Genomic DNA, 21,994 nt, shown 5'->3' with positions numbered 1-21,994 from the left:
CCATACTACCTCCTCGCTTTCAATAGACTCCCCCACCCCAACTTTGTTTTTTTTTTTTTTTTTTAAATTATCATAAATACTATCTAAATCTGCTAAATGTATGTTTGGTTGTTTAGCCACTGTTCCCAATGAATTCGATAAATCCTGTGAGAAGTTACGAATTTTAAAAAAATAACCATGAAAATGTTTTGGACTTAGTTTTTCCCCCGTTCATTTGGAACACATCATTTCCTTTGAAAAAGGACTATCTCCAAACTAATATTTCACTTATATTTCACTTGTAGAAACAACAAAAAAAATATCTAATTCCAGTTCACTTATACCACTGATAAACCACTTATAGGTGAAATATATGTGGAGTATCAGTGAAGTATCAATTAACCATTTTTTTCACTTATACTTATACACACTGATACTTCACTTATACCAATATATAGGTAACTTATAAGTGGCGTATAAGTAAAGTATATTCCACTTATAAGTTTGTATAGGTTATTTCCGTAAGGGCCAGTATTACTCCTAATTCTGTGCATCATCAGTGTTTTCGTCCCAGATGTTGAAGAAGATGACAAAGCAACACATGGAAGAAATAGATAACATAGAAACATGATACATGGCCTTGGGCACAAAATTCAGAGATATTTGGAATAAGCAAATATTGAGGCGAGGTGTGTACAAGTTAAGCAGAGTAATAGGTAGATATACTTGTTGGTTATGGAGGCCTTCGCAGATATTTACTGGGAACTGTAGGAAAGTTTCTATGAGACAGGAAACGGGTCTGAGGGACAAATGGTTTCCATGGATGCAGTTCTTTTCTTCAAGTGAGTTGCATCGTAAGCAACTGAATGATTTAGACTTGAAACCTATATTTCAGTGGATGGAGCGAGGGAGACGACTGACTGGTCAAGAGGTGTGTGCGTCTAGCCCTGCTACCAGACATTATTTGGTGTATTGGGACAGTTTAGTTGTTAAACAAGGGATGCTGTTCCAGAAATTTGTTTCCAAGAACTGTACTGAGAAATTACAGTTTATTGTACCACGAGAGATGAGAAGAGAAATTCTCTATCACATGCATAATGGAATAATGGCTGGGCATTTAGGAAGGAAGAAAACAAAAGGAAAACTTGTAGCACGTTATTATTGGTTCAAGGTACGTGAAGACATTAATAACTGGATTATGCAGTGTGCTGTCTGTGGAGCGAATAAATTACCTAGCAAGACACCAAGAGCTCCAATGGGCAATATGCAGGTGGGAGCCCCACTTGATCGAATCGCTACAGATTTTGTAGGACCCCTACCAAGAACTGCAAGAGGAAACTTTTACATATTAGTGGTTACTGACAGTTTCACAAAGTGGCTGGAAGTGTTCACAGTTCCGGATCTAAGCGCGGAAACGACAGCAAAGACAATACTTAATGAGTTTATCACTTGGTATGGATGTCCGATAGACTTACATAGTGATCAGGAAGGCAATTATGAGAGTGCCATATTTAAAGAATTATGTCAGCTTTTAGAAATAAGAAAAACCAGAACTTCACCTCGCAACCCTAGATGCAATGGGCAAACTGAGAATTTCAACAAAACTCTAATCCGAATGATTCGTGCTTACCTAAATGGTTAACAGACAGACTGGGACTTAAACTTAAGCTGTTTAGCAGCTGCATACAGGTCTACACCTCAAGAGAGTATTTGCCTGACACCTAACCTGTTGATGTTGGGACAAGAAGTGAGAATTCCGGCTGAAGTAGCATTTGGTAGGGGCATGACGTTTGTTGGTGAAACAGTTTCATCATATGGCCAATATGTTGAGATGTTAAAGAGAAACCTACAGAGAGCCCATGATGTTGCGCGAGAGCACTTGAAAGCATCCGCTGAAAGACAGAAAGAAACCTATGATATAAAGCAAAATCTTAATCATTATAATACAGGTGATTTAGTATGGTATCTCAATGAGTACAGAAAAGAAGGCATATGTCCGAAGCTTCAAATGCCTTATAGTGGTCCAGCAGTTATAATGAAATAATTGAATGCGCTCGACTACCTTATTCAATTTGATGCCATCAGAAGACAAAAAGTCATACATCATAATAAACTGAAACCATATATGAGAGACTTTAGGCCAAAATGGATAATTAAAGTACTTAAAAGTACAAAGAAAAAATTTGAAGATATCTGTAATTAGTTTTAATAGTTAGTTAGAAAAACAAGAAAATTATAAGAAAATACAGTGGTACAAGTACTTCAAAATCCATGGTTAATAGGGTGTATCATTCTGTTTGAATTGCAGTTATTCTCAAGTTACCTCAGATCTTCAAGAATTCAGCCTTCTCGAACGTCAATATGCAAGCACAAGTGAAGATTCCTTTGAAGGGGGGGAAGAGCATATAGATGTCTGAAGGGAGACGATTTTTAAAGGAGAGAAAGGAAAAGTTGTGGCACACTTCTATAAGACTCACCTACCGTTAGACAGGTCGCCATTCTATTGCACCTTGTGCACTTTTAGGTGTGAAAAATTAGAACAGTTAGAGACACATATCATAGCTTATCGAGAGCATATAGACAAAATCAAGAGGTTGGAAGATGGAGGGGAGGATTTCAATGAAGAAATTCACCTGAAGCAGGCAATCGATCCATATTTCTTAATTGAGGGACGTGACAAAGACTATCGAAGAATCACAGATTCTATGGGCCAAGAGAATGCACCAATATGTAACAGATCAACTGGATGACACCATCAACATTAACAGCATCACCAGTGATGGTAGCAGCAACATCAACTCCTGCAGTTGAACCAACACCCACGATGCTAGCAATCGAGATGACGACACAACTTGATTTAAGCATGATGTCACCATTGTGGAGGTTTCTGAATTCCCCAGCTATCAACGAAACAGAAGAATCGAAGAAAGAAAGATCTCGATCTCCATCATCATCATCGTCATCATCCAGTTCTTTAGGTAGCTGTGAAGGAAAAATGGTTGAAATTACGATGGCTTTCATGGATATTTTGAAGGACACTAGACAACAGATGCTAGTTTTTGCCAGTGCAACAACCAAATTGGTTAACATCATAAAAGAACAGATTGAGTTGATGAGAGAGGAGCGAGACTCGAGAAGGGAAAGAGAAAGAAGAGAGATGGAGAGAGAGAGAGAGAAGAGAAACAGAGAGAGAAAGAAGAGAGGCAGAGAGAGAAGAGCACCAGAGTAGAAAGAGAGAACAGGGATGCCGGATTAAGAGAACATAACGGCAGAAGAGAAAGGGGAAAAGAGAATGTAGAAAAAAGGCTGTGTCGAATGTGAACTTACAAGTTTATATTAAATTACAGATACAGTTGTTTAGTATGAAACATAGTTTAAAACATAAAAAGCATAGTTTTAAACCAGTAATGTTAATCTAGTTTTGAAAGCTGTTAACTTATTTTAATGTTTTCAATTAACTGTATAGGATTCAATTTATAAATTATAGTTTAAGTACATTGTAGATGGCTATTACAAGAGATAAATGTTTTTTCTTAATACACAGCTACATGTGTATGTATATAGAATAGAGACTCACTCATAGCATATTTTAGTACTTAAAAATTTTGAGTAGTTAAACTAGTGTGTTTCTTACCACCATACATTGTTCTCTGATGTTCCTTGAATTCTTCATGAAAAGTCAGAAGATGCCGCTTTACATCACAAAAGTATTAACTTGGCTGTTTTCACCTGGTAGTCTGGATGAAGTTTGTGGTAAGTGCTACAAGACATGGCTGCATATTTGTTTTAGGGGTGTTTTTTTTGTTTATCAAGAAGACTGACTGATTAATAGAAATATCAATTTTTTTTAATGAATGTAATATGTACATTTATTATGTTTTACTTAAGAGAATGTAAAAATGGAAAAGTTATTGCAGCTTTTTATATTGTCTAAGAACATTTTTTAAAACTAATGTGAAAGAGTGACACATTTTATTCATGATTGTGTTGTGTATTAAAGTTTTGTAAGTGTGCTACTGTGAAAAGCAAGTACTGTTACTGTAAAGCACACCAGGGGCCTATTTAACTAAACATCGTAAATTTACATTTACGTGTAAAACTTACACCTGTCGTATGTTTACATCTACATGTACGTATATGTTTACTCCATTTCACGAAGGCGGTCGTAGAAATACTACTAACTTACTTTGCACGTAAATCCACATCTGTTTTCTTTTGCAACTCATTTAGCAGAAATTTTACATCTAAAGCCGATTATTGATAAATCAATGTGGTCTAGTACGGTCGTTAAACAAAACAAACTTAAAAAGTTTAAAAGAAAGAACAAATAAACTTTATAACGCTTGGAAACCACCGTTTCCTGTATACCAACACATGGTTGTACTGTACCAAGTAAAATCCTATAGGCGACAATGTTAACCTGTGTAGCTAAAAACACTATACGAGTATATTGGCCTATATTTGGACAAGTCGATGTGCACTTTAAAAAATTAAAAAAAAAAAATGGTGATTTCAATTCATGTTTTCCAACAAATTAGTAGATATACTGCGAAAAGGGGCTGAATAAAAAATGGCATGTCCACTCCTTGGATCCGCAACTAAAATTTTACCATGTCATGAACGAGTTTATTATTTGTGTAGGCAATATGCATTATGACATTTGTGTGTTTTTGTGTGTGTTTGTTTGGTTGGTTCGGGGTTTTTTGTGTGTTTCTTTTTTTCTTTTTTTTTAGTCTAGACACCTTTCACCCCTTTCAAAATAAGTCAGTTTAGCAGGCAGTCATTTGTGTATGGATATATATTTTATTTCTGAATTGTAGAGAAAATATTAAGTTGAATTTGAAAAGGATAAAAGTAAAACATACAGTCCGTCAAATATAAGCTTTAAAATAATACGTTTGATAGCAGGGGCGGATCTAGACATTTGGAGAGGGGTGTCACAGAATTGTAAAAGGAGCAAGTTGAGTTTGTGCAAGGCAAATGAGCCAAGGTCTGAAAGGGATTCACATATATTCGTAATGAAGATGAGAAGAGACGTGTTTTCAGGACAGTTTAATGTTATAATAATAATAGTAATAATAATAATAATGTAGACACGACAGCGTTAAATACGACAGCTTTAAATGTTAAAAAATAAAACTTTGCTTTAATATTTTCAGCCAAACGACCAAAGTGAAATAATTTATTTAAAAAACATGTTTTGGGCGTGGCTCTGGAGAATTGCATATCATAACCCACCTAACCAGTTGAGGCCAAACCTTTTTATTTTATTTTTAATTATTAATATTATTATTATTTTATAAAACAATATTTGGTTATTCATATAAAATATATCGAAAATGATCAGCTAGGTTAATTTTTGCCCTCACCCCACCCTCATGTCCAGACCACGGTACGGCCCTGTGTTTAATGGGGGCTGGTACACGAAATAGTACTGTGGAAAAAATATCGTCTGGTTTGTTGCTGCAGACATTTGCATATCAGCAAATATGCAGACTCGTCTTAATTGAACGCTATCAGCCTATTTGAAAAAAAAGAGTAAAAAAAAGAGTTGTTTTTGTTTAACGACACCACTAGAATACATTGATTTATTATTCATCGGCTATTGGATGTCAAACATTTGGTAATTCTGACAAGTAGTTGTCAGAGGAAACCCACTACATTTTTTTCTTAATGCAGCAAGGGATCTTTTATATCCGCCTTCCCACGGACAGTAAAGGTAGATACCATGGACTTTGACCAGTTGTGATGCACTGGTTGGAACAAGAAAAAACTAGTTACATGGATCCACCGAGGTGGTTCGATCCTGCGACACAGACACCTCAAACGAGCACTCAACCGACTCAGTTAAATCTTGCCCCGAATGGATCAAATGACAGGTTACAAAACTGGGTGTCACTGGATTATTAAAGGGAGTTAATTTGTTAAACACTTTACAAAAACCAAAAGTGTTACCATTTTTTGAATTATCAAAGTGGATGTAGCAATTTACGTGTGCGACTAGTTGTGGTCGAGGGCACTCTAAGATTTACGTCTAACTTTACTCGTAACTTACGTTTACACTTCTTTGTGAAATGTTCTTCAGTCGTAGATTTACGTTTACGTGTAAAACGTAGCTTATGATGTTTAGTGAAATTGGGTCCAGTAGTTTGAACTGAAGTACAAAAAATGTAAAATGTTTTTTCAATTTTTTGGTAATAATTTGTGAGTATTGAAACTAGATTTGTGTTTGCGGGGATGCTAAACACTTAAAGGTAGGGTCAACTCAAACAAGAGTCTTATGTGTTGGAAAGATGCATACCCAGACCACCAACACATACTGACACTTTAGCAAATGAAAAACGCTTAATTTTAGAGTTAATAAAAAACCATGATTATTCCTGCTAACTGGGGGCAGCCATTTTGTTTCGTTTTTGTGACGTCCGGTGGGATAGCTTGGGGCGAAGTGACATCAGCTCCTGACCATCTCCTGCATGTACAGTGTAAACAAAAGCAGTAATTTTCGACAAGGCGCTTCTCTTTGATCAACCTGACTTGTAAAACAGCATAAATGACGTAATAATATAATAAACTATTAAACTAAATATATTTCAAGTTGCATTAAGGGAACAAAATGGTGTTATAGTATTTTTCTCTGTTAAATAATCCAAACGAAAAATGTACACTATTAGGCCTATTGATATGCTACGTTGGAGCAAAAACGACAACCCACGATACCCAAATGATAATTTTCTTTTCTTTGGGACTATGTAATTGGTCAGTTCTGTCGTTTTAGATGGAAAAGTCTACTTAATCAATAGTTTTACAGAACTATTTACAGTAATAAACCATGTCCATTACCATTTTAGGGGCGACAGGTAATATTCCACAATACCGGTATGTATTTTTGTGTCTAGACAGCGTCAATTAATTGGCTCGTCTGGTTACCAATCAAATACACACCTGCCAATCAAGAATCACAGGTAGAAGCAACTAACAGCATAGACCAATTAACTAAGAAAACACTCTGTGTATCATTTCAGTACGTAGGTTAATGCATGGACAACACATTTTCTCTGTTAAATAATCCAAAGGAAATATGTACACTATTAGGCTTATTGATATGCTACACTGGAGCAAAAACAACAACCCAAGATATCCAAGTGATAATTTTCTTTTCTTTGGGACTACGTAATTGGTCAGTTCTGTGGTTTTAGATGGAAAAGTCTACATAATCAATAGTTTTACAGAACTATTTACAGTAATAAACCATGTCCATTACCATTTTAGGGGCGACAGGTAATATTCCACAATACCGGTATGTATTTTTGTGTCTAGACAGCGTCAATTAATTGGCTCGTCTGGTTACCAATCAAATACACACCTGCCAATCAAGAATCACAGGTAGAAGCAACTAACAGCATAGACCAATTAACTAAGAAAATACTCCGTGTATCATTTCAGTACGTAGGTTAATGCATGGACAAAACATTGTTAATTATTTCAACTTGTTGTATAGCCACTTGACAATGGTATTTTATTTTGTATTGAAAAATAATCCATATAGTGCTGGATATACTTCTGGATGCAAGTAACCTTTTTAATTATAAAGATATCCAGCTATAATTTGCTATATTAGCTAATTCATACATGGATAATCTATAACTGCACTCATTTTGTACATATCTCTCATAGTTTCTGACCTGGAGACCCTTAAAGTTTACTTTTTTAATCATTCGGAAATTATATTTTTTATATTTTGGGGAACTATTACTTCCTGATTATTTATCACAGATACAAACTATTATTTGATTTGAAGTATATACCTATAGATGTTTCGTTATGAGAAAGCTTATAAATATAGGGTAGGTAGGTAGGAAAAACATTTTATTTTGGAAAATAATTTTATTTATGCATATTAAATAAAGGTGTTGACATGCAGAGGTTATCCAAAATAACCTCTGCATGTATAGAAATGCATTATGCAAGCCAACAATACCATTCATCACAGTGTTTACCCTAGAAATGAAGTAAGGCATGGTAAAGTGACGTTTTGCAGGCATATTTTATTTGCAGTTTTAAATATAAGGGCTTTTTTTTCCATTATACATTATCCCTCTTTATTTTCCAACAACTGTCTCCGCTATTTCCAAATGCACACTTTTTTCCACACATAAAAAACCCACAACAATCAGTCTGCACACTGGACATCAAAGGAAACAAGCCGTGTTGTGTACAAAAAAGCAATTGACGAAACAATTTTTTTACGACAGTTACCGTAACGTAATTTAACAGTATTTTTGACAGCCTCTATTTTGTCCCATACCTGTATCCATTTGTATGTTTAATAAACACAATAAAAGTTATATTTTATTTAAGCAATGAAAACATTTACATTTTTTATGGATTCGGCAATCTCCGATTGAAAACCCCGCCACTTATTTGGCGCCAAATTTGTCATGTGATCAGAACGGTCATTCTGTCTTTTGTTTCCACTAACTACAGGGGACAATATTTTGAAATGTGAGGTAACCGGAAGTTGGTTCACGTGGTTTTTACCTAGTTAACCAATTGTTCGGTTACGTGAATTATATTTGCATAACCTGTGGATTACCTGATCGGTTACCTCAAAGTTACGTTGAAATTATATTTTAAATACATCATTTTTAGCTCAAACAAAGTTAAAACAAAATGCAAAAGAAAACGTTTTATAAAACAGTTTCTTTAATGCTTGCAAATCGAAAGAAGTGACTTGTAGATGTTTCTTTTGTTTTCATAAGATCGTAGAGTTATAGATTTATTATTATTATTAATTATTATTATTCACCACTTGCCATCGGGATCGCAAAAAGTAATTTTTAGTTGCCCTAATCTAAAAACCACTGTCCTCGGGCATTGGGCTACCGTATTCTAGAACCTCTGTGCAGCTTGCAGAAGTTAACACTATTGTAAAAGAACTAAATATCAGCCCAGTACTCAAACAAAATAGATACATTTGGAGGAAAAATGCCCATTCCCTGGTGCATGGTTAGGGGCCGTCCATAGTTTTCAACATTTTCACAAGTGTACAAAGAGTACGCTTTTGACAACCCCCCCTCTCTCTCTCTCCCCCCCCCCCCCCAAAAGTGTACATCCCCAAAATGAAAAATGTTGATCGACATTTTTCACTTTCAAAAAAAGTGTACGCTGGCCCGTAACCCCCTCCCCCTGCATACGGTTTGTACGCTCGTGAAAATGTTGATAATTATGGACGGCCCCTTAGACTAATAATTTTCTTTTATAAATAACAAATAAAGGATACCATTTGTCACTGATATGTAAAATTTAGTATACAGCAGATTAAAAATCCAAACAACAAATGTCCAGTTCCTCTGAACTATAAAACAGGCTACTCATTGGTGCATGATGAGATTAATAAAAATAAATCTTATAATAACATAAAAAGAAAGACCACAATTTGACACTGATATTTTGCAGTAGCGATGGAACTTTCACTTTATCGATGGTACTTCTATACTACAGTGACGTTCCAAATGTTTGTTATTTAAAGCTCATTATGCGATGGTTTGCCGTGCATCAAGTATCTAAAAATCAGTCTAAAACATTTGTCAGAATACTAGTAGTATGTCTACATGAATAAACTTTCAAGTTTTAATTTCTGAACATCTAAAGGTCACGACGTAATCGATTTGCGGTTCGTGTAAATTTAATTTTGCGTAACCGACACACGAACAGAATGGCGGTTCGTGTGAAATATTGTGCCCTGTAACTATCATCTGATATTTTGTTCTCAATTGCAGATATAATTGGTTATAACTGATGATTTTTACTTCCTGTCATTTCAGTCATTCTGTTTATTCAGCAGTTCTTTATAAAATATTGTAAACTTTTAATTTTGGGGGGTATATCACCACTTATAAAAACAACGGAAGTGGTAGTGTTTATCATTAAAATCATTTTATCTTGGGTGCCAAATAATATATACACTGCCTTTATTTTATCACAGCGATCGATTCATTCTGTGAAGATGGAAATAACAAAAAATGTATCCGACATTAGGGGATCACTTTACAAACATCTCGATTGTTTTTCATATATCTTGAAATCTTTATTAAAATAATAATATTAAAACTTTGATCAGTTCAGCAAAACCGAAACTACCCGTGAATGTCAGACCGATAACATGTTCGGTTCAATTAAAAGACGAGTCTGCTTGTATTTCGTATAAACTTTTGTACACTTTTTGTAGCCAAAATAAGGAGTATGTCCTTTCCACAAAGTCTACCAACACACAACATATGATAACCAAGCTCCACCGTTGTTTTGTTTTGGTGGGTTTTTTTAAGGATGTGGTGCCGCACGGCCGCCCTCCTTTAATTTTCACCTAGCAAGAACACTGTTGAGTAAAATATATTGTTAGTTATTTAGCCTTGGAATAATTTAGTGTTAGTATATAGCTATTACTGATTATTTAATTACTAAAGGAGACATATACATTCAGCGAGTTGTTAACCTGTTAAAATCTATTAGTTATTACTAAACGTTGATGAAGTTGAACATTTGTTGGTGATCTGTTGCCTTCATTAGTAAATTGACCATTTACCAGACACCCAGTTTTCCTGGGTTGTCGCATTACTGGGTCCGCAACAACAACTGCACTATATCCAAGATCCTTTTGGAAATAACGCTAAAACACCTTTACATATTAACAAAACAGCTCGCATATGAAACGACTCGCGATCGTTGGTCAAATCGGTGGTTGACATATGTATAATGATATTGGTACAGCTAGTGGAGAATACACATGCAAAAACAACAGCTCCAGGTAAAACCTGTACGTAAGTTCCTTTTGCACATCACGTAACACATTTATTTAACAAATCATATCACAGACAAAACAACTAACAATCGTTTGTAAGATCAGCAGTGTATGGCGACTGGTGAAAAAACGGCATATTTGATTATGGGGTGTTTCCCCCAAGTCATATTAAATGGATAAAATTAGTATGTAAATATATTTGACATAAAAAAACAACCTAAAAAACCCCCCAAACCCCCCCAAAAAACCCCCACACACACACGAACAACAACAGTAGAGAGAGATACCTACAACAGTCCTAGAAAATGCAAATATACACATACCTATAATACCAACAGCCCCTGTCCTGAAGTTCCTTTTGGAAATCACGCCAACACACATTTATTTAACAAAGCTTGGAAACGGCATGTAACCGGCAATCCGGTGATCATTGGTCAAATCGTTGGTAAATGTATACAGGTAATATTGGTATAGTTAGTGTAGGAAATGGTAAATGGAGAGAGATACACCTGCAACAACAACAGCTCCAGATAAAACCTGTACCCATGTTCCTTTTGGAAATGACGCTAACCTACATTTATTTAATAAAGGAGCTCGCAGTCAAAAGGACCAGCGATTAGCGATTGTTGGTCAATTCGGGCGATGAACATACAATACTTTTTAGCCACATTTTGACAAATTTAACGAAGACACACAAACAAATAATTTAAAAAAAGTAAATACTACAATATACTACTTTCCCAATTTTTTTTAGTAGTATCATAAAACATACTAATAGACTTATTTAACAATTATATTTTAAGCTCGTAAACGGCATGTAACCCACGATCGTCGTGATTGTTGGTCAAATCGGCGGTAAACGTATATAGGTAATATTGGTATAGTTAGTGCAGAAAAAGGTAAATGGTTGCTAGAGAGAATACACATGCAACAACAACAGCTCCAGATAAAACCTGTCCCCATGTTCCTTTTGGAAATGACGCTAACACACATTTATTTAATAAAGCAGCTCGCAGATGAAAGGACCAGCGATTAGCGATCGTTGGTAAATTTGGCGATGAACATACAATACTTTTTAGCGACATTTTGACAAAAATAACGAAGACACACAAAAAAAACTACAAAAAAACAAACCCCGTAAATACTACAATATACTACTTTCCCAAAACTTTTGGCAGCTCCTGAAAAAGTATCATAAAACATACTAATAGACTTAACGTGGATCAAATAGCACATATGTTATGTCGTATTTTATTGCCCCCTCGATCTCTCTCCCCCCCCCCCCCCCCCGAAAAAAGAAGAAGAAACATAACATTTAACCTTTATTAGACTAGCTCGCTACTGGATTAATTTTTAACAAAAACCACATTGAGTGGGTACAAGTGTATAATTTTTACTGACATATATTCACTTAAATGTTTTATAAATACATGAAATAAAGTTCATATATGAATTGGTAAGTATTATTTTTGTGGGTTTTTGTAATTTTTATTATTTTTAGATCAGTTAATAGTGATTATGTCCAAGATACCCGATAACTGGTTTTCTGACCAGAATGTTTTTTAAAACCCAAACTACGATTCATATTGCAATATTTGGTGATTTTCGTTGTTGGTAAAACGATCAAATTTATTATCAAATTAGCTGTCACAATCAGCTATCGATCCCTGAAAATGATCGTGACGTGCCGCTACAATATATTGTTGTCAAGCCGAAAACCACTTTACTTGCCGAAAACCACTTTTTGAACTAAACATTTTAAGGTATTTTCAATTGAAAAAATCAAAACAAAAGCCACCATCTTGAAAAGAAATCTTTTTTCTTTTATTATATTTCCGTTTCCGGTGAGTGCCGTGTGCAAAACGGCGGGAAATATGAATTGGGGAATGCACTGACGTCGGGCGAGATATCTCACCTGCAGTACTCAGAAGGTTAAAAAAAAATAATAACCCAGCGAACAGATTTCGACCTCCCAGGCCCGTGGGAATTGAGGGTGACCGTACTCGAGGACGAAATTGAAAAAAGTTAAAATATGGCTTGTGTCCCTTCTTCCCACTATGGACTCTGTGATCCCCAGCAAGAAGTTGTGCACCATCCCTAAGATATTGGTACTACGGGCCTGCTCCCCTCCGACAAATAAAACAACATCCAAAGCTGCTCATGACAGTCGTCACGTAGGCAAGAGCAAACTTATTATTTTTAAATATTTTATTTATTAATTTCCTGCCCTATCCTTTTAAAAACAATTTTTATTTATATTTTTAAAAACATTTTTCATCATTTATTTTACTTTTTTAATACTGTAAACGTAAAAACAGATTCGACCTCCCCTCACAAATGAAATGAACTTTCCATAGCTGTGCCAAATATCACGTACGCAAAAGCAAGCTTATTCTTTCTTTTTCCCCTTTTTTCTTTCCATTTCACTTCTTTTCCAAGTAAACCGAAGGACTCACTTCCCAATACACTCCTTTTCATTGTTTATTGTAATTGTTTCCCTTCAAGTTACAAGGGTTATTGGTCAGTAAAAATTTATAAGTTAATTATTTTCAGTGTATAGTGTGGATGTCTTGTAAACAAGTCAATCGGTTTTAAAAAATGGGATTTTTATTTTTTAATTATTATTATTTTTTTAAAATTCATTTATAAGTAGCTTAGTGGCAATTGACAACAACTGACACACACACCAAAAAAAGGTCAGAGGCTCAAACCAAATAGCTTGTGCATGTTTTCAGTTTCTGCAGATACCACCGATTTTCCCTAAAACCCTGACTAGTCTAGACGCCATCTAGCTTGGTCGGCATCGCCGTCTAGACGCAATTATGATTGGTTCACGTATGGTAATCCTTGCTTAGTTACAGTGCTTTTTTAAACTGTTATGCTTAGTTTTCAATTTAACATTTAATTTAGCACAGCACCATGTTGATTAGTATATTTTAAGTAGATGTTGGATATATTTAGTTGTCTTGCATGTTTTGATGTAGTTGCCATTTTTGTTTTTATAGGATCTCCTATTAATACCACATATGTACATGCTATAACTGTTTTTAAAGATGTTTTGTGTGATATGATTCAATACCAAGCTTAATTGGTAATATATATATGAGTGCTTGTGAGTAAAAATGTCTGTAAGGGTGACTAGTTTTATCTTGCTTTTAAAACTCGTATTGCTATCTATGCTAACCATAGAGAAATGACAGTTCAAAGATGTTCAAATTGCATATTTGTGTGCTGCTGATACGATTAAAATCAGTATTTACAATGTAGTTATTGAAAGAAATGTTTTATTTAACGACGCACTCATCACATTTTATTTACGGTTATATAGCGTCACATATATGGTTAAGGACCACACAGATAATGAGAGAGGAAACCCGCTGTCGCCACTTTATGGGCTACTCTTTTTTCGATTAGCGACGAGGGATCTTTTATATGCACCATCCCACAGACAGGATAGTACATACCATGACCTTTGTTATGGTTCAAGCACGCTATCCTGGGCACACACCTCAGCTATCTGGGCTGTCTGTCCAGGACAGTGGGTGTAGTGGTCTTACACCTACCCACTTGAATTGTTAAAACTCGCTCTGGGTGGGAGCTGGTACTGGGCTGTAGTCTGATGGCTTATCCACAACACCACCAAGGCCGGTTTCTCCTGCAACACTTGTTTCGCCAGCCAGTCAATCTAATTTTCTGCACATGCACCTGCAGCATGGTTAGTACATTTCCATTGAGGCCTTTCGTATGACACGGTTCATCCCATTTACATTGTTTTATGGGTTTGAGTCTATGACTACTTAACCAGTGACACCATGATGTCGGGGCATGCTCATTACGAATGCTCTACCGAATTCTGAGAGGTCTTATTCGATTTTTCCCTCATACCGGCACAGCTGGCCATAGGAATAAAATCATACTAATGAAAAGGCAACCTAACTTCAAACTTTTGTTTCACTAGTACTGCAAAGATATTTTTCCATTTACAGCATCATAGAAAGTTTTTATTAAATTGTCTGAATTAAATTTTGAATGTTGTGTCCACAAACAAAAATGCATGCTTGCGGCTAGGTTGTTGCATGATAGTTACACGGTTGTTGCAAGGTAGTACAAGCAATGCAAGCTATTTGCAAGCTAATATTTAGCTCGAGCAAGGTAGTCAGTAATTCTGCAAGCTTGCCACATGCATGTTTTCATTTGTGCAAGCTTGCTACATTCATATCTTCAACTGTGCAATTAACTCTTTCACCACTAAGTTTTACAGTCTTGACCTTCCCTGCACACTGAGTTTAAATAGCAGATTTATGATCATGTTTGTTAAAGGATAAAACTACTTGTTTTATCATTAATTTTAGTTATAGGCTATACATTTCCAGAAAGGTGAATGGACGGCTGTCTAGATAAAAAAATATTACTTTAAAAATGTTAGATTCAACAGGTATAAATCTGGTAATTACTGGTAAACTATGCATATTACTCGCCTATTTGAGTAGGTAGGACTGGTAATTTTAAAAAAACCCCAGTACAAATGTTTTTCTTGTTGGATAATTAATTAATTAACATTCCAGTTATAATTTTAAAATATATATTTACAATGCTTTTGCAAAATTAAGCTTTCATTTCATCAACAGAAATATACCACACACCTTTGTTGTTAGCAGGATCTGTATCACGCGGTTTTTTTGGCATTCATGTTGGTAAATTAAAAAAAAATTCCATACACTGTATTGGAATAAAATAGCGAAAAGTACTCTATGGCGTTTGTGTTGACGTCAAACACTTTTACGGGCCCCGGATTTTTAGTAAACGTTGATCTGCAGGTAACCGAATATGGCTCATGTGTCCAGGTAAACTCAGGCGCGTGGTAAAACAGTGGCAAGTCATCTTGTAACTCGTCATCGGTATAATTTTCTTCTAAATTGCCATGTTTAATGACATTTCGTTCACGATCGCCAATCTCGATTAAATCAAATGCACCAAAGTCCATAATATCCCACATTTCATCATCGGAAAACCCATCATCTGAATCGCAACCATTGTTTTCAACAGACGAAATTTCGTCACCTCGGTTCATGTTTAATTACAGTCAGAATATCAGTATAAACTTGGAAAAACTCATTCAAAATTCGCTAGAACATGGGCGCAGCCATTACAGCAGAGATGCCAACCATTCCGGATTTTGCGGAATTATCCCGAATTTTAGGTTGAAATTACGCATTACGAATCGAGACAAAAAAATTCCGGAAAAAACCCCCGAAATTGGTATTGAAACTTTTGTGGGAACATTTTACACATACACCGGCAGAAAATGGATCTTTACACGGGGAGGTTTAGTAAACAGTTACACCGGTGGAAAAATGGCGTCTTGTTAAAAAAAGCCTCGTGTTTTACAGAAGTATAAACACGAGTACACTGAACTGTTTCCTGTTTTGAAACAGTCCAAAGTGAATGAATATCATACTTTCTGCGAGATTTGTAACACAGACTTTAATGTGTCCCATGGTGGTCAAGATGATTGCCGACGTCACGTAAATTCAAAAAAACATGTCGAATTTGCAAAAATCAAATCGTCAAACAAAACGGTGATACCATTTTTTAAGCAGTCATCTGACTTTCCGGTGATTCGAGCAGAATGTTATTTTGCTAGTTTTCTTATTGAACACAATGTTCCACTGGCCTGTACCGATCACGTTGGACCGTTATTCAGAAATTTTTTTCCAGATTCAGCCATTGCTAGTAAATACGGTTGTGCCAGAACGAAAACTGCAAACATTATTCAAACCCTGGCTAGTGATTCGACATCAAGAATTGTTACACAAATGATAAGTGGACCATACTCCCTAGCTACTGATGGAAGCAATGATGCAGATTCTCAGTTGTATCCTATTGTTGTTAGATACTTTGACGATAGTCTTGGCCATGTTGTGACGGTTTTGTTATCAGTACCATCTTGCACTGATGGGTGTACAGGTGAAAACATTTTTCATTTGGTTGACAATGAACTTTCTAAAAGAAGTATTTCGTGGGCAAACTGTGTAGCTTTTGGGTCAGATAATGCAAGTGTCATGACCGGCAGACACAAAGGTGTTATTGCTTTCATTCGTGAAAAGCAACCACATGTATTTTTACAAGGATGTCCCTGTCACCTGGTACATTTGGCTGCTGAAAAGGCATCTAAAGAATTGCCTGTGTCTGTTGACGACTTTCTTATTGATATATTCTACTATTTGGACAACAGTGCCAAACGTTTGCAAGATCTGAAAGAATGTCAGTCCTTGTGTGACACTCCAGCCCACAAAATCTTGAAGCATGCTACTACTAGGTGGCTTTCCTTGGGAAAGTGTGTTGGACGTTTACTTGAGCAGTGGAGTGCACTTGAAAAATTTGTGAAAAGGCAATTTGAGAAACACCTGAAAAGGAGTTCTAAAATGAGTGGCAGTGCCACACGCAGTAATGTTCCATGTTCTAGGAGTTCTGTTGCAAAGCAGAAGTGTGGAATTAGTCAGTCTAATGACAGTTCAAAATGCAAGCAAAGCAGTGTGTCATCTGGCAAAAACAATAGTGTGTCAGTCCAGTCTAAAGATAGTTCTAGTAGTGGCAAGCAAAGCAGTGTCTCAGTACAGTCTAAAGGTAGTTCTAGCAGTGCCAAGCAAAGCAGTGTGTCAGTACAGTCTGAAGATAGTTCTAGTAGTGGCAAGCAAAGCAGTGGGTCGGTCCAGTCTAAAGGTAGTTCTAGTAGTGGCAAGCAAAGCAGTGTGTCAGTCCAGTCTAAAGATAGTTTTCTAGTAGTAGCAAGCTCAGCAGTCTGTCTGGCAAATCCAAAAGTGAATCACAATTTAGATTGAGTAATATATCAAGGCTGGAAAGGTTACACATCTTTTTCAGTGACCCTCTGACAAAACTCTACTGTTTTTTTATGAATGATGCCATCCCCATTTTTGACAAGATTAATATCTTGCTTCAAAGGAATGAACCATGTATCCACATTTTAAGAAGAGAACTGTTGTCATTACTGACTGACATTTATGTTAGGTTTGTGACACCAAATGCTGTTGCTTCCTGCAAGGATGTACTTCATTTAGAGCATAATGACAAGAGAAACCAAAGAGACAATTCAGAAGTGTTTATTGGACGAGAGGCTAGACAATATTTGCGCACGTTGGAAGAAGCAGATGCAGTTAGCAAAGGAGAGATTGATATATTCTTCGAGTCTGTCAGAAGATTTTATTCGGCAGCATGTACTTACATAGCAAATGTCCACTTGACAGTGAGCTTCTGCTGTGTGCTGAAGTTGCTGATGTTAGTCTCAGGAAAACTGAGCAGTTTTCCTCAGTTGAGTATTTTGTCAACAAGTTCCCCAGTTTACTTGGTGGCAGAAAAATGGATGATTTAGAAATGGAGTTTTTACACTACCAAGTGGACACATTCTCCACTGAGGTTACTCACAATAATGTCACTGACAGTTTAGAGAGAATTGATACCATTTGGAATAACATAGGACATCTGACAAGTGCTGATGGTAATCCTAAATACGGTTTACTGACAAATGTTATGAAACAAATTTTGGTTATTCCACATAGTAATGCTGACAGTGAGAGAATTTTTAGCACAGTTAGAAAAAACAGAACTGAGTTCCGACCAAACTTGTCTGATGAGCAGTTGTCAGCTTTGCTAGTACAGAAGTTCAGCATGCTTGCTGCAGATGTTCTTTGCCACGAATTAAGTTTTACTGATGATTTGCTGAAAAAGGCCAAGTCAGCAACATATCAGTCATTGAAGAAGTAAAGCCGCCATAACCAGCAGTCATGCCAGAAACATGTTTATTTCACTGTAAATAAAGGTACTATACTTTAAAAAAATGTTCAGTTGTCATCTCAGGATTTAGTTCACATGTAGTGATAAAGAATGTAAAGATTCCTGAAAATACTATCATATTCCTGAAAATGGCTTTTAAGATTCCTGAAAACCGTTTCGACATGTTGGCATCTCTGATTACAGTGTGTCACATGGCAGCTATGGTCGCGTGAGATTTTGTCTAATTATAATATTGACGCGTCACTCGGCGCCAAATATGAACAGGTGTTACAAGCCGCTAAACCGGCCTGTCGTGGTGAGAGGCACTGGTATCGCAAGCCGGTATACCGGCCTGTCGTGGTGAAAGAGTTAAGCAAGCAAGCATGAATTTGAGAAGATGTTGAAAATATCTGCTCCAATCAGAGGCAAAGGTAGCCATCTTGCATTTTGAATCAGTGCAAAAAGTAGCAATACTTTCTTAGGTCCATGCATGAGAGGATCGTTTAAACCAATTTTGGTTGAATTAAACCTTGATGGTGGACCTTGAAAAGAAAAATATGCCGTACCAACAATATTTCTGCAACAAAACGACTTATGCTTCCAACTCTGTTCAGTTTGGGGGCGGGACATAGCCCAGTGGTACAGCGCTCGCTCGATGCATGGTCGGTGTGGGATCGATCCCCGTCGGTAGGCCCATTGGGCTATTTCTCGTTCCAGCTAGTGCACCACGACTGGTATATCAAAGACCATGGTATGTACTACCTCATCTGTAGGATGGTGCATATAAAAGATCCCTTGCTGCTAATCGGAAAAGACGCCACCGAGGCCGGTAACAACTTTTATAGTGAAAATTAGATATACTCTGAGAAGTAGATCCAGCTTTATTTTAGTCACTTTCATTTTATCTAGGGTGTGCTGTTTCAGTATGTCTATAATATGGTCAGTGGGTTAGAGCACTGGGACAGGAATCGGACATCAGATGTTTGGATTGCTTAGGGTGTGGACGGTTTCTGCCATATAAGATGGTTCTTTTGGCTGTTTGGTCTGGCTTCCCATTCCCTCTCACCTACTTGTCACACTGAAGTTCTGAATATGGTTGGCATTCATCAAACGTATTGTTATGACACTAAGAAGAGAAGAAAAAAAAGGGTTTTTAACTTATAAAAGCAATAGGCTATAATGGTAAAAAAAAGACTATACAGTTGTTTGTTGTGTTTTTTCAGGAGGTCCAGACTGTTACATTCATATTGCACCATTACCTAGGTCTGTAGCAGGAGACAGTCTGACTGTGATGTGTGCTGCTACCAGTAGTTGTAATCCACCATGTAACTATAGCATCTGATACACCATGACATGTTATATTATATAACATCTACATTTTTATTCTTCAGGTGGTCCAGACTCTGTTACAATCAGTCCACCATCACCTGGGTCTGTACCAGAAGGAGGCAGTCTGACTGTGACGTGTGCTGCTAGTTGTAATCCACCATGTTCCTATTCCTGGACTCCGAGAAATCAACAGATCTCACCAACCTCTCAGTTAAAACTGATAAACATCAACAGGAGTCAGACAGGGAATGTGTACACGTGTACAGCGACCAACTCTGCTATACCAAAATCTGAAAGTAAAGATTTCAAACTGACAGTGTACTGTGAGTATTAATTTTATGCATTACACTTGTTGAGGGATATCTATTGTATTTTATCACTCACCTGTGAGAGAGATTGCTATGTAATAACATTTAATGTGACGAATGGATTTTAACAGACAAACCTGTAATATTATTGGTCCACAGATTGGGGTTAACCTAATTCTTTGGGGCTACCATATATCTTTGCCTGTAGGTTGACCCTTCCTATAAGTCGACCCCCTAATTTTAAGCCTAGAAAACATATTTTTTATTGACCCGTTTATATGTTGACCCATAAAAATTTCCAATAAATTTTAAAGTATTTCTTTCTTTTAGTAAATGAGAATCATAAATGGTTCAGATATACAATATTTGAACAAATAAAAATTATTTGTCAAACTTCGGCTTTGTACATTGCGGTATTCCATTCAATCAAATGTCATTACATGTGGCAGGAAACGGGAATATCAGTATGGCAGAGCAGGTATGGGGGATGGGAGGCTCTAACCCCTCCAATAATTCTGAATCAAAAATACTATTGGTAGTAAATCTTAAAGCAGTGATGAATTTTACTTGTGGAATGCAGGAAATTGCATTTCAGGACATCAAGTTTTCAACATTTTTACAGGGTAGCATACCCCCACATGCTCCTAGAAACTTTGCTTTGTGCCCTTTTGATCTGAGTCAGTCCCAACCCAATGTCTGCTTGCTTCCGCCGTGCCTGAATGTATCCCTAATGGTGAAGACTGTTTGACCATTACAATATAGCACTGTACAGCATAGTTGTGTGCATTAACAATGACTTTATTTATCCACAGATTGGTACAATATCCAGTGTCACGCTGAAAATTTAATTTCATTTCAACTTATTTTCGTGCTTATATCAAATTAAGGTTCAAGCACGTTGACCTGGGCATACACATCAGGTATTTGGGCTGTCTGTCCAGGACAGTGGGTTAATTGTTGTTAGTGGTTAGTTAGAAGAGGGTGTAGTGGTCTTACACCTACCCATTGAGTCATTAAAACTCGCTCTGGATGGGAGCTGGTATACCAGGCTGCAAACCCTGTACCCAACAGTCCAGACCTGTCAACCCTCCCGGATTCCACGGGAGTCTCCCAGTATTTGATCAAATCTCCCGCAACCTGTGCGGACGACAATTTCTCCTGTTGAATGACATTTTTTGTAAGCATGATCCCCTTTTGCCAAAATAACACAAGGGAAGTAACACTGCCTTTTTTCTCATTCGGAAATTGTTGAATACTTTCGGTTTCCGAGAATGTAACGGGCCGAATTATTCCTACTATTTAACTTTTGCCGAAGTGAGAATTGTGGGATATTTATATTGTTAAAAAAGCACATGGAGTTTCTAAAATGACGTGTTATTATAATGTTTGTTGTCATCGTAATGGCTATGAAGCATGTTGCTGCTAATTCAAGAGGCTGGCACATGTAATGACATTCAGTGTTGCCATATAAAAACTATCCAATTTTGTTCTAATAACACCTCTGAATTGTAAAATGTCTTCCCACTAGATTACATAATGATAATGCAACTATGACGAATCTGAAGTGCCAGACTCTGGCCTAGAGTTGACAGCGATACACACGATACATGTTAAAATCACATGTCACATCAAGACAACGAAAATACCATTTAGTTATATAAACATACTTGTGTCAGTTAATTTTGTATGTTTGTGCAGTAAAATGTTGGTAACAAGGGTACACTTCAAGAGATTATTTTTGTACAATTAATAAATGTTGTGTTTGACATAAAGTTACTCACAAAAATGG

At 36.5% G+C, this 21,994-nt stretch overlaps 1 protein-coding gene across 1 annotated transcript in view; it reads left to right on the top strand.

The window, feature by feature from the left end:
* The window catches only part of LOC121391052 (carcinoembryonic antigen-related cell adhesion molecule 8-like), a 129,916-nt gene extending 109,685 nt beyond the window's left edge, over window positions 1–20,231 (top strand). The window contains exon 3 of the mRNA XM_041522810.1: window positions 19,960–20,231. Within this exon, the coding sequence (XP_041378744.1) occupies window positions 19,960–20,231 (272 nt within the window). The remainder of the gene's footprint in view (window positions 1–19,959) is intronic.
* Window positions 20,232–21,994: the final 1,763 nt, after the last annotated feature.

Source organism: Gigantopelta aegis, unplaced genomic scaffold, assembly GCF_016097555.1.
Source record: "Gigantopelta aegis isolate Gae_Host unplaced genomic scaffold, Gae_host_genome ctg1348_pilon_pilon:::debris, whole genome shotgun sequence".
NCBI classification, from domain to species: domain Eukaryota; kingdom Metazoa; phylum Mollusca; class Gastropoda; order Neomphalida; family Peltospiridae; genus Gigantopelta; species Gigantopelta aegis.
The sequence above is the reverse complement of the archived record's forward strand: the minus strand, read 5'-3'. Positions and strand labels throughout refer to the sequence as shown.